This window comes from Benincasa hispida, chromosome 11, assembly GCF_009727055.1.
Source record: "Benincasa hispida cultivar B227 chromosome 11, ASM972705v1, whole genome shotgun sequence".
Taxonomy (NCBI): Eukaryota; Viridiplantae; Streptophyta; class Magnoliopsida; order Cucurbitales; family Cucurbitaceae; genus Benincasa; species Benincasa hispida.
This window is the reverse complement of record NC_052359.1, coordinates 52814597-52827494: the sequence shown is the minus strand read 5'-3', so window position 1 is coordinate 52827494 and position 12898 is coordinate 52814597. Positions and strand designations below refer to the sequence as shown.

The window sequence follows — 12898 nt, the reverse complement described above, 5'->3', positions numbered from 1 at the left end:
TGAGAAGAATTATCAAGTAAAGACAGATGGGGCTGATTAGTGACTGCAGCTTCATCATCAGCAGGTGCAAAGGGAACAAATGGAGCAGTAGGTTGAGAAACGTCATGTGAAGTAGGCTGGTCAGAAAGCTCAGGAGTAGCAGAAGTAGATGATGAAGAGGCTTCATTGTTGGATAAATCACCTGAAAATGGAAGTGATAATGGTAAAACTAGATCAGGAAAAGGGTCAAGTACCTCTGCTTGAGAACTAATTTGATGAAAAGGGAATATGTCTTCATGAAACACAACATCCCTTGAAATAAAGAATTGCTTCTTCTCAATGTCATATAAGCGATAGCCCTTGATGCCAGTGGGATATCCCAAAAAAATAGAGGCAATGGCCCGAGGCTGAAACTTGGTCCTGTGAGAAGGTAAAGTAAAGGCAAAACAAAGACAACCAAAAGTTTGTAGTGAAGTATAATCAGCATGTTCAGCAGTCAAACGATTGTAAGGTGTTTGCCAGGACAAGATATGAGATGGAATGCGGTTGATCAAATAAGATGTGGTCAATATGCACTCTCCCCAAAACAAGATAGGTAACCTAACTTGAAATAATAGAGATCGTGCGACATTTAACAAATGTTGATGTTTTCTTTCTACTACCGAATTTTGTTGAGGCCGTTCAACACAAGAAAATTGATGGAGAACACCTTTGACAGCAAAAAAATCAGTAAAGGCCAGTTCTGGTGCATTATCCGATCGAAAAGCTTTTATCGAAAAACCATATTGAGTTTCAATCAACTGAAAGAAGAGAGGGACAATAGTAATAGCTTCACCTTTGTTCCTCATCAAAAAAACCCAAGTGTATCGAGAATAATCATCAACTAGTGTTAAAAAGTAATGATATCCAGCATGAGTAGGTTCATTGTAAGGGACCCAAATGTCACAATGTATAAGATCAAAAGCATGAGCAGCAAGTCTATTATGGCTTTGAAAAGACAGTCGCTTTTGTTTTGCTAGAGGACAAATCATGCATTTATTACAAGTACTATCCATGTCTACATGTAAAATATCTTTTAGGAAACTAAGATGTTTATATGATGGATGTCCAAGCCGATTATGCCAAGTAGAAGCAGAGAATGTAGTAGTGGAAGAACAAACAAGTTCTGTAGTATGTGAAAATGAATGTAAGGACTTATCAACCGATGCTTACAACAAGTATAATCCATTCCATTTGTTAGCCTTGCCAATCGTCTTCAAAGAGTACTTGTCCTAAATGAGGCAAAAATCACTAAAAAAAGTGACCATGACGGGTAGATAGGAAGTTAAAGAGCTTATGAAAATTAAGTTGAAACAGAAATCTGATATATATAGCACATTCTGTAGCATGATATCTGTACTAATTTGAATATCCCCAACAAATTCAACCAAAAGCTGAGACTGATTAGGCAAAGTAACAGTTGTCGGTTTAATTTGTCTTAGAATAGTGAATAGGACCTTATTATGACAGATATGAGCTGATGCACCAGAATCAAGTATCCACTGATCAGAAGATATATCAGAAAGGGAACAAATACCTGCAACGTTAGCTGTAGGAGTGATAGAATATGCCTTATTAGACGTTGCTGCTATGGTGGCTATTTTGGACTTGTTAAGATGGGACTGGAGCATAGCCATAAGCCTTGGCATTGTTCAGATGTTAAAGAGGATAAAAAATCAGAATGATCTACTCTTACTAATTCGGGAGGTTTGTAAAGCTTGTGCCCTGGTGGATATCCATGGAGTTTGTAACAACGATCAACAGTATGCCCTTGAATATTACAGTGGGTGCAGATCGGTCTATCCTTCTTCTTGTTCTGATTGGTGTTGTGAGAATAGCTTGGAGCAGTCTGGTGGGAAGCAGAAGAACCATTTTTCACAAGGAGGGCAGTGGCATTAGATGAAGATATCGCATTAGCTTTCTGGTCAATCTTCTGTGCAACTAGAGAGAAGGCTCGATTGATTGATGGTTCTGGTTCCATTAGTAACAACTGAGATCTGATAGGAGCAGATGAATCATTTAAACCCATGAGAAAAGCCATAACATACTCTGTTTGGAAGTAAGTCTGTAGGTTCTTGACACCACCACAAGTGCATTTTCCACAAGAACAAGATGGGCGGTAGGAGATGAGTTTATTCCACAACGTTTTCAGCTTTGCATAGTATGTGGTAACAGAATCTTGATTTTGGGATAAGTTGAAAATTTCACGGCGTAGTTGGAAGACTCTTGATCGATTTTTACGCTAGTACCGTTCTTGCAGATCAGCTCAAATTTCTTGAGCGGAATCGGAGAAGTTGATGCTAGCAGAAATCTCTTTGGAAAGAGAGTTAAGAATCCACACGGTGACAATGCCATTACATATGATCCAAGAACTGAGTAACTCACCGGAAGGTCGAGGGATTTCACCATTGATGAAGCTGAGTTTATTCTTGACAGTGAGCCCGATCTTCATCGCCTGACTCCACGAGTCGTAATTCGATTCCGTAAGAAGATTGGAAACGAGCACAAGGCTGGTGCTGAGTTTATTCTTGACAGTGAGCCCGATCTTCATCGCCTGACTCCACGAGTCGTAATTCGATTCCGTAAGAAGATTGGAAACGAGCATAAGGCTGGTGCTGTCTTAGGGATGAAAAAAATAAGGGTTCTGATATTGTTCAAGAATGGAAGATGGGGAAGCTCGAACATTCTCCATGGAGTTGGAGTTTCCAGATGAGGTTGGGTCGTCAGATCTGGTCATGATCGTCGTTTCAGATGAAGAAGGAGAACAAAAAATCGGCGCTCACCAATGGCGCTCGACACTGTGGACGGAAGCGAGCGAGATCGGCCCGAGAAGAAGAAAAGTCACCAGAAAAAAAAATGACTGGAGGGAAAACGAAAAGTCAAAGAGTTTTAATTTGCTCTGATACCATATTAAAGCAGAGTAAATAAATTTGTTGTATAATTTATTAACCAAAAGAGGCCTATAAATAGGCATAATTACAACAGTGACTAACCATTTAACTGTCCGTATAACAAAACTTACAACAAAATATAAACTAATTTCTAATAGAATTACTTAAAACTCACCTCATAACCACTCAAAGAGTAAATTCCAAAGAAAACTTAAACCTCAAAAGTCAAAGCTACCATAGCCGACATTCGACAATACCATTTTGCGTACCCTTTCGAGTAATTAAACTGCTCAGATTACGTATTGTTCATTACAAATCCAGCATTTCTCAGCTGCAAGATGAGGTACAATTTCTGCAATAGCAACACGATTTTATGCATACTTTTGTGCCATATATTTCTGATATCTATGAGCTTGGCTTCTACAAATGAACCAGATCGATTGGCTCTGCTTGACCTGAAAAGCAGAGTACTCAAAGACCCACTTGGAATCATGAGCTCTTGGAATGATTCCACGCATTATTGTGATTGGTTTGGTGTTGCCTGCAATTCCACGGTCAAAAGAGTAGTGGCTTTGAACTTGGAATGTCGAAAACTGACTGGTTTGATACCGCCTTCTCTGGGGAATATGACTTATCTCACTGAAATCAATTTGGGAGACGACAATTTTCAAGGCCATATTCCCCAGGAGTTTGGTAAGCTACTACAACTGCAACTTCTTAATTTGTCCTTGAATGAATTTAGTGGTTAGATTCCGGCAAATATGAGTTATTGCACTGGCTTGTGTTTGCTTCAGTTTGGTGGGAATAGGTTTGAAGGTCAGATTCCATATCAGTTCTTCACTCTAACCAAGTTGGAATTTCTTGGATTCGGCATTAACAATCTCACTGGAACAATCCCACCTTGGATAGCAAATTTTTCTTCGATATTACGTATGTCATTCGGGTACAACAATTTTCAAGGAAACATTCCAAGTGAAATAGGACGCCTATCTAAATTGAAAATGTTCCTAGTTGCTTCTAATAATTTGACAGTTCCAGTGTGGCCTTCAATCTGTAATATAACTTCTCTAACTTACTTGTCTCTTGCTAACAATCAATTGCAAGGAACTCTACCACCAAATATCTGATTTACTCTTCCTAATCTTCAAGCCTTAGGTGGTGGGGTCAATAATTTTCATGGGCCTGTTCCAAAGTCCTTAGCTAATATCTCCGGCCTTCAAATCTTAGATTTTCCTGGGAACAACCTTGTTGGAATGCTACCTGATGACATGGGGAGATTAAAATACTTGGAGCATCTAAATTTTGCATCTAATAGACTTGGAAGAGGAAAAGTTGGTGACTTAAATTTTATTAGTTCCTTGGCTAATTGTACAAGCCTAAGGATATTGAGTTTGAGTTCGAACCATTTTGGAGGAGTATTGCCTTCGTCTATTGGCGACCTTTCAACCCCGCTGAGAGTCCTAGTTTTAGGTCAAAATATGTTAAGTGGAAGCATTCCTACAGGGATTGGAAACTTGATTAACTTACAACGTCTTGCAATGGAAGTTAACTTTGTGAATGGCAGTATTCCTCCCAATACAGGGAAGCTTAAAAACTTGGAGGTTATGTACTTGAATTACAACGAATTATCTGGGCCAATCCCTTCCTCCATTGCTAACTTATCTTCACTAACCAAGCTCTACATGAGTCACAACAAACTTGACGAAAGTATTCCAGCAGGCTTAGGACAATGCGAAAGCCTCTTAACTCTTGAGCTATCTAGTAACAACCTAAGCGGCACCATACCAAAGGAAATCCTTAGTCTCTCTTCCCTTTCGATGTCTTTGGCCTTGGATCATAACTCTTTTACTGGTCGATTGCCACAAGAAGTGGGTTTGTTAGTTCGTTTATCAGAACTAGATGTATCAGAGAACCAATTATCAGGTGATATTCCTACCAACCTCGACAAATGTATTAGCATGGAACGTTTGTATCTTGGGGGTAACCAGTTTAAGGGAACAATTCCTGAATCTTTGGAAGATTTGAAAGGAATAGAAGAATTGAATCTCTCTATCGACAACTTGTCTGGGCAAATTCCCCAATTTCTTGGCAGGCTTCGCTCTCTCAAGTATCTCAATTTATCATATAATAATTTTTAGGGACAAGTGCCTACAGAAGGAGTTTTCTCCAATTCAACCATGATTTCTATACTTGGGAATAACAATCTATGTGACGGTTTACAAGAATTACATTTTCCTCCATGCAAACATAATCGAACACATTCACCCAAGAAGTTTTTAGCGTCAAGGGTGTTAATCCCCACAGCGTCTACAGTTGCCTGCCTTGTTATTTTGGTGGGCATCATTTTTGTGTGTTTTGTGCTTAAGAAGTTCACAAATTTCTTACTTGGAACTCAGTAAATCAACGGAAGGATTCTCTAAGGAAAATTTCATTGGTTCAGGTAGTTTTGGCTCTGTGTATAAAGGTATTCTTTCGAATAATGGATCTATTGTTGCCATTAAAGTTCTAAATCTCCAACAACAAGGTGCTTCCAAGAGTTTTTTGGATGAATGCAACGCCCTCTCAAACATACGACATTGAAATCTCCTCAAGATCATAACTTCTTGCTCAAGCATTGATGTACAAGGGAATAAATTTAAAGCTCTAGTCTTTAATTTCATGTCCAATGGAAATCTTGATTGTTTGCTTCATCCCCCAAATGAACAGAACAATCAAAGAAGGTTAAATCTCATCCAAAGATTGAACATTGCTATTGACATTGCATGTGGATTTGACTATCTCCATAATCATTGTGAACCTCCAATTGCTCAGTGTGATCTAAAGCCTAGCAATATATTGCTCGACGATGATATGGTAGCTCATGTAGGAGACTTTAGGTTAGCTAGATTCATGTTGGAAGAATCAAATGATCAAATATTTTTTAGCCAAACCATGTCACTTGCACTCAAGGGTTCGATCGGATATATCCTACCAGGTATTTCATTTCCATCTAAACTTTACCATCTTCCATGAAAATTATTATATTTTGATCTTCTATTGGTATAATGATGATGAATAATTGCAGAATACGGCGCAGGTGGAAGAATTTCCACTGAATGGGATGTTTGCAGTTACAAAATACTACTATTAGAGATGATCATTGGAAAAAGACCTATCGATGAGACGTTTTGCAATAGTGTGGATATTCATTTGGTTACCGAAATGGCCTTGTCTCAAGGGGTCATGAATATAGTTGACCCTTCTCTGCTATATGAAGAAATAGCCGAAACAGGTTAAGAAGAAACGAATGAAGATAGAATACAAGAAACAGCAATGATGAGTGAGGATATTGTTGAGGGCATCTAGAGAGAAAGTCACAATCTTGAGAATCGGCTTCTCATGCTCGTTGAGGACACTTAGAGAGAGAAAGTCGATAGATATCGTCATTAATGAATTACAAGCAATTAAACGCTCCTATCTCAAATTTAAGAAAGGATATGGAAGTTCCCGTAGAAATTTGTTTCTCCAAGCTTGAGAAACAAGTGAGTGAGTTTTTCCACCAACGATAGGTTCCGTTGGAAAATCCACTTCTCAAACAAACCTTGTCGACTGTTTCCAATAGATGGTGCATTGTCTCAATTATAATATAAGATAACCTTTTTCCATTTGATCTCAATTAATGAGATTATTTCTTAGAATCTCAAGCATTTGTTACAGCTACCAAGATAAACCAAATGCAAGGCTATCTTTAGAACAGTTCAAAGTTTAATACCATGATTTACATGTATGATTACTTATGGTTAAATATCTTTGATAAGCTATTGAATGAACGAGTGATGTATTTTTTTGCTGCTTGACCACGACATTGGCTTTCGATATTTTTAGAATTATAGTAGTTCTAATGTTAAAATGAGCGTACCTCAACTACCATAAAGCATGAACTATCAAGCTCAAATTAAAAAACCAAAAGAATCGTTCTAATTTGAATGTATATCACACATGTGGTACACAAAGTATACAATAAAGAGTTGAAAATGAGGTAATTAAATGAAAAATTACATAAATTTCTTTTAATTTAGTCCAATTATCTAATATATAATATTTTCACTTAAATATATTTGAGAAATAATAAATTGATTGTGAATGAAACTACACAATAGAAAATGGTAAAAAAATAACGGATATAAATGATGTTGGTGATTAGATTTTGAGTTAAAGGCCATTAATTTATCATCAATGTTGCTATGTTTTCTTGGAAAGAATTGATTTGAAGAAATCTCCTTAATGTGTGTTTGAACTTGAATTTGGATAGGATTTATGTAGTGTATCATCAATGTTGCTATGTTTTTTTTTTTTTTTCGGAAAAGATACTAATTTGAATGATAGAGTATATTTAGATGATAAATGGTATGGGAGACCTTGATGTTGTAAGATGATGTGTAGATTTTCATGAAGTGATTTGTGTTTGTTGTAAATACTTAAGTTTATACATGCATTAGTTTTGAATTATAAAATGTGAATTTGTATTTATAGTCGAAACTTAAATCATATGCTTCTCAAGTGATCGATGGTACACTTGACATGAACGAGGATGAGATTTTTGTACGAGTATTTGAACTAGAGAAACACGGACGTGTTCGTGGTTATGGAGTAGGTGTTACTCCTTCTGAATTGTTTTGATCATCATCTACTATACGCGATCTTAAGCATCATCTTAATGAGTCCAAACAATGCCTTCAAGAATCTAGACGACAAATAAAAGAATCTGAACAAAGAAAAGTTGAGGTACAAGTACTCAAGCATCAAATGAACGAGTTAGAAAATTGTTTTGAGAATAAAATCTAAAAAATGATGGCAGAGATGCGTAAAACATTTGTTTCTAGTTGATAGACTGTAGTTTGATGTTGTAGAATTTCATTAGTCTTTTTGTGGACTTGTATGACATATGAGTTTACTTTCATCATGTCATTGCCTAATTTTTTTTTTATTATATTCTTATACTTTGTAATTCAAGATACTACATGTAACATCCCGCGCCTTTTTATTTAATAGCAATGTAATTTTTCCCTTTTCAGTAATTATCCTTAGTGGAAGGGCACGTTTAGAATTTTTGAATTTAAAGTATAAGTGCGAGGATTTAAGTGTTGGCGTGGAAATTATTCAAATTTTTTTCAATTGTCAAACTCAATTTGGAAATTTATGGCAAGAATTTATTTTTCTTGGGAAAGGAAAGAAATTTAAATGGTATAAGGTGGAATAAGGAAAGGATTAAATTATAATTGTACTATTTTCATTTTATTATTATTATTATTTTAAAAATAAAAAGAATAACCCTCTCCCTCACGCCTCACTCTCATGCGAAACCCCTCCCTCCCTTTCGTTTTTCTTCCTCCTTCAGCCGTCGTCACCCAGATCGGACGCTAACATCTGCCCCTAGTCACGAATCCCAGCTGCTCGCCGATCACCTCCACCGCTCGCATCTCTCTCTCTCGGCAACCCTTGCCTAATGGTGCCGTCCGCGAGCATCGATGACCCAAACCGCGTGATCTCTCCCTTCTCAGTCGCGTGTCCGTGCCTCTCCTCGCCGTCGACTCATCGCACTGGGGTTTCGCACACCTCTGCTCACGCCGTGTCGGTCATCGTCGACTCTCAGCTGTCCACGGGTGCCAGATCTAAGATCGTGGGTTCGACATCGTTGCTGATCCGTCTTGTCGTCCAGAGCCACTTCTTTGTCCGGCGTCGCTTCTTCGTCCAACGCTGCCCAGCTTCTACCGTCGTCGCAGTTGCTGTCACATCTCTTTTGAGTAAGATTCTTAGTTTTAGGTGTTTTCTTAGAAGTTTAGGTGTGGTTTGTTTTGGAATAATTTTGGTAAGTTTTGGGTGAGTAGTTGGTTTGGTTCCCTTTTTTATTAAGGGTAATCATTGAAAATTTAGTTATTATACTTTGGTTTTGATTTAGGTTCAGTTTGGACAAATAAATAGAACTTTGGAACTAGCCTCGAACCAAGCCGCGACTTCAGTAAGTTAAATTTGTGGTCATTTGATTTAATTTGGTTAATTGGATTTAGACCCTAAATATGAGTTTAAAACTTTGGATTTATTATTTTTGGACTAGGGGTGCTAAATTAATATTTGTAATGTATGTTATAAGGTGGATTTAAAGTCTTCCAAGAGTAAGGTTAATTACTTGGGTTAATTTGGGACCAAATTTGAAGTAAGTAATCTTACTAGTGGAACTGCCCACGGGCCAGGCTTCAGTTGTATGCTAGCATGATAAGTGTATGTTATGGTAAATGTTAGCATGTTGATTGACAATATGACCTGAATCAAAGTATGTTCTAGCACGAATTCTGATTTATTTACATACACACCTAAGTACTTGATCGTTAGTATGTGATAGTATGTGTTTTCATATGTCAATGTCTAATCTACTGGTGTTGAGGCATACTTGCATGTTGTGGATTTATGATGCAAGTTAATATGTTATTAAGAATTATGTGTATGTGATGAAGCCATGGTATCAAGGATTTTTATGTATGTTTTAGAACTGTACAATGTTAAATCTTAGCACGTTAAGACTGTGTGAATATCCTCATTGATTAGTTAGATACTCACCAGTTTGTGTTTCCTTCGGGATTCACCAGTTTGTATTTCCTTCGGGATTCACCAGTTTTGTGTTTCCTTCGGGATTCACCAGTTTTGTGTTTCCTTCGAGATTCACCAATTTTGTGTTTCCTTCGGAATTCACCAATTTTGTGTTTCCTTCGGAATTCACCAGTTTTATGTTTCCTCCGGGATTCACCAGTTTTGTGTTTCCTTCGGGATTCACCAGTTTTGTGGGCATACTTAACTACAATAGAATAGGACTCAGTCTCTTATCTGTTTCATGTGTTTATGTGTCATATGCAGGTATCTAGAGGACATAGATTCCTAGCCTGACCCCAGTGGTGGGGCTACTTACTGAGTATTTCATACTCATTCTTTCTTATGTTGATGTTTCAGATAAGGATAGAGATGCACCGGTGATGGCGCAGTGGAATTCATGATCGAGCTACTGGGACTAGTTTTTACGCTTCCGCATCATGAGATTTAGAATTTTTTTCATGTTTCTCTTAATGTTTAGTTTTGATGTTTGAAACTTATTATTAAGAATTGTTTTTCATATGTATTTATTAACCTTTATGATTTATGAGTACCCTATTATTGTTTTTAACAATTGCATTTAATAAATGTCTTTTGAACTTCTCTTGTTTTAATTAGCATTTATTTCAAATAATTGAGCGTCGTTTTAAATTCTTTGCATGCATTTATTTTAGTAACGGCCTTACCTAAGTCCTAGGGGGTCGGGTCGTTACAGTTGGTATCAGAGCCCATGTTTTGGGTTCTATAGACTGACTTACTATATAAGTCTAGATTGTCCCTATGGCCTATGAACAAATTCCTCGTCATCGCCAGGTACGTCCTATCAATTACAAGTTTTATGATAGTTGTGCATTAAAATATTTGTTTAACTTAAATGCACCAGTTATGTTCTAATTTTAGGACAGTGACTCGTTAGAAGTTATTATAAGAGGATTATCAGGTACGACACTACAAAAGGAGGAAAATAAAATAAAATAAATTATGAGGTCACTTGGCATTAGTTTATCTCATGGGAATTATGTAAGAAACGAACAAATACACATACCTCAGTTCAGAGATCTTAAAGGTTGATGAAACTATGTAGAGTTATGACAGTTTAGAAATAAAGGTATTTATATGTTTAAGCCCAGGAATAAAATTATCTTGACAAGAATTCATTAAGGACTAGTGTTATGTTTTGTGGTGCAATTGGAGACATTATAAATAAATTCCTTCACATGGAACATTCTCGAAAATAATGTTAAAAAAAATTGCTTTATGGATATGAAGGACAAGAGGAAGAGACGATGGATTTATTAAAGGTTTTAAGATATTAAAAACCCAACATTTTGAGAAGAAATTTAGAAAGGATTCATAAGTCATAATCACTTGGATAATACTACAACTTGATAGAGTAGATAAAGTATATGTGGTGATATGAAGAATTATTTTGGAATATTTAGCTAAGTTGATGTCATTAAAGGAAGCTAAAATAGTTGGACATGACCTTGGACTTAAAGGGGATAAACTAAGGTGTTATTTGTTTAGGTCGAAGGATTATTCTAGTATACCTAGACGAAAACCAGAGCCTTATTGTGATGAAAAGATCCAAGTTAGGCAAATTTGAAGAAACAAAGGTCGTTTGGAGTTTAAAAGTATGCAAATTGGCAAAGAAGAATTCTACAAGATGGAAATTCTTAGGGAGAGATAAGTGTGAATGTGAAGAAAGTATCCAAGAAAGTTTACTCTCTTGGAAAGAGAGAAATTTAATGTGTTCGAAACTCCTAGTTAAGTATGGTTTGAAGGCTTGATAAGAGGGGTTACAAGGTATTGGTTTTGGTGTAAAAGAAGAATACCTCATTATCATGTGGACTTTAGGACCAATATTGTGTTAGATTAAAGATAGCTTAGGTAGGTGATTGTATGGAAACTTTATTTTAACACAAGAATCTGTTACCAAAAATAGAAGGTTGAGAAGGGATAAGTTAAAGGGAGTTACTAGTAACAGTAGATGTTCGAGAACTATTGATATGGTATGTTGAGGCTTCATTAGTTAAGACATAAAAACATTGAACTATGATGCAAATGTTGGGCATTAGTAAGATTTAAGGGATTTGACTTTGTGTGCAAGTGTTGGAAACATGAACTAGCAAGACCATCCAATTTGATTGAGAAAAGAAAATAATCCAATTTGAGGTAGACAATAATGGTATATGCACAAAAGTAAGTAAGTTGGACCTTCCAATATAACTATTAGTATAAGGGATAGACTTGGCAATAAAGTTGAGTTGATAGTAAGAAGTTACTAAAAGTGGGTTTGGAGCATTACAAGATAGTATGTATTCTCTTGCATGAGGAATGAGTTAACTAGCTTTAGGGAATACGAGTAATCCAAGCTAGGACTTATGAATTAAGAAGGTTTTTTTCGTAAAAATCGACTTCAGGGATCAATTATGGTTATTACGAGGTTATGGAAATGTATTATCAATTGACTGGTGCTTTAGCATCCAGGAACTTCAAAACCTCATTTTTTTTCAGAGGAAATTTTAGACTTATCCATAACAGGGTATAAATATGATATGTGATTGTTTTAAAGCTAAAGAATAATATAAGGATTGGCCCAAGCCAGTTTTATAGCCCACAATGGTATAGAGCCTTATGATGAGTTTCTCATGAATGTAAGGCTTAATTAGACAGAGTTATTCTCAGACATGTAGATCCTAAGAAAGACATCACAGTCGGCACTTCTAGAGTAGAAGCAGTTTTCAGTTGACTAGATTTGTACTGGTATATATCTTCAGATGACGCATTATATAGCATGACCAGTTTCTTCACTACTCGTATGAAGTTTTCCCTGTGACATGGTAGGCTCAGATATATGTTTTTAGTATATAAGACTTTCTTAACTTCATGACCGTTTTCACAGTTCTCAGCTCGGACGTGTAGAAGTGTTGCTGATTTTTCAACATCTTAAGTTTCATAGTTATTTATGGAAGGGGTTGTTACACCTCTTTCGATACTAGTTTTAGCTATATCAAACGATGACCCTCGTTTTGCATCTAGTTTTTTTTTATGAGTCTCCATTTAGCATTGGGTACTCGATTGGATTTTGGTACAATTTTCACCCATAGACTGATGGTCAAATAGAATGTCTGAACCAGATATTGGGAGATATGTTGTACGCTTGTGCACTAGAGTTTTCAGGGAGTTGGGACTTTCATCTGCATTTAGTGGAATTCACATATAATAATAGCTATCAGACTGCCACTGGCACATTACCATTTGAGGTCCTATATGGAAAGAGTTGCGAGTCTCCAGTATGCTGGGGTGAGGTTGGTGAGAGGAAATTGCTAGGACCTAAGCTAGTGCAAACCACGAATGAGGAAATA

The 12898-nt window shown here is 36.6% G+C and overlaps 2 protein-coding genes across 4 annotated transcripts; both read left to right on the top strand.

Annotated features, from left to right (window-relative positions):
• The first annotated feature begins 3145 nt into the window (after positions 1 to 3145).
• Positions 3146 to 6729, top strand: LOC120090051 (probable LRR receptor-like serine/threonine-protein kinase At3g47570). 3 transcript variants are annotated; one of them, XR_005485396.1, is made up of 3 exons: positions 3146 to 3252; positions 3345 to 5883; positions 5974 to 6729. XR_005485396.1 is itself a non-coding variant. In XM_039047539.1 (2 exons), exons 1-2 carry the CDS (start codon positions 5568 to 5570, stop codon positions 6183 to 6185), a joined length of 528 nt encoding a protein of 175 aa, XP_038903467.1. In that variant the 5' UTR covers positions 3596 to 5567; the 3' UTR covers positions 6186 to 6667. The 3 variants fall into 3 exon arrangements, 1 of the variants encoding a protein (XP_038903467.1); XR_005485395.1 differs by lacking the exon at positions 3146 to 3252 and having other exon boundaries at positions 3596 to 5883; positions 5974 to 6659; XM_039047539.1 differs by lacking the exon at positions 3146 to 3252 and having other exon boundaries at positions 3596 to 5883; positions 5974 to 6667.
• On the top strand, positions 3186 to 10001 carry LOC120090053 (LRR receptor-like serine/threonine-protein kinase EFR). Its single transcript, XM_039047540.1, has 2 exons — positions 3186 to 3602; positions 9891 to 10001. The coding sequence occupies exons 1-2, from the start codon at positions 3248 to 3250 to the stop codon at positions 9932 to 9934; spliced, it is 399 nt and encodes a 132-aa protein (XP_038903468.1). The 5' UTR covers positions 3186 to 3247; the 3' UTR covers positions 9935 to 10001.
• Positions 10002 to 12898: the final 2897 nt, after the last annotated feature.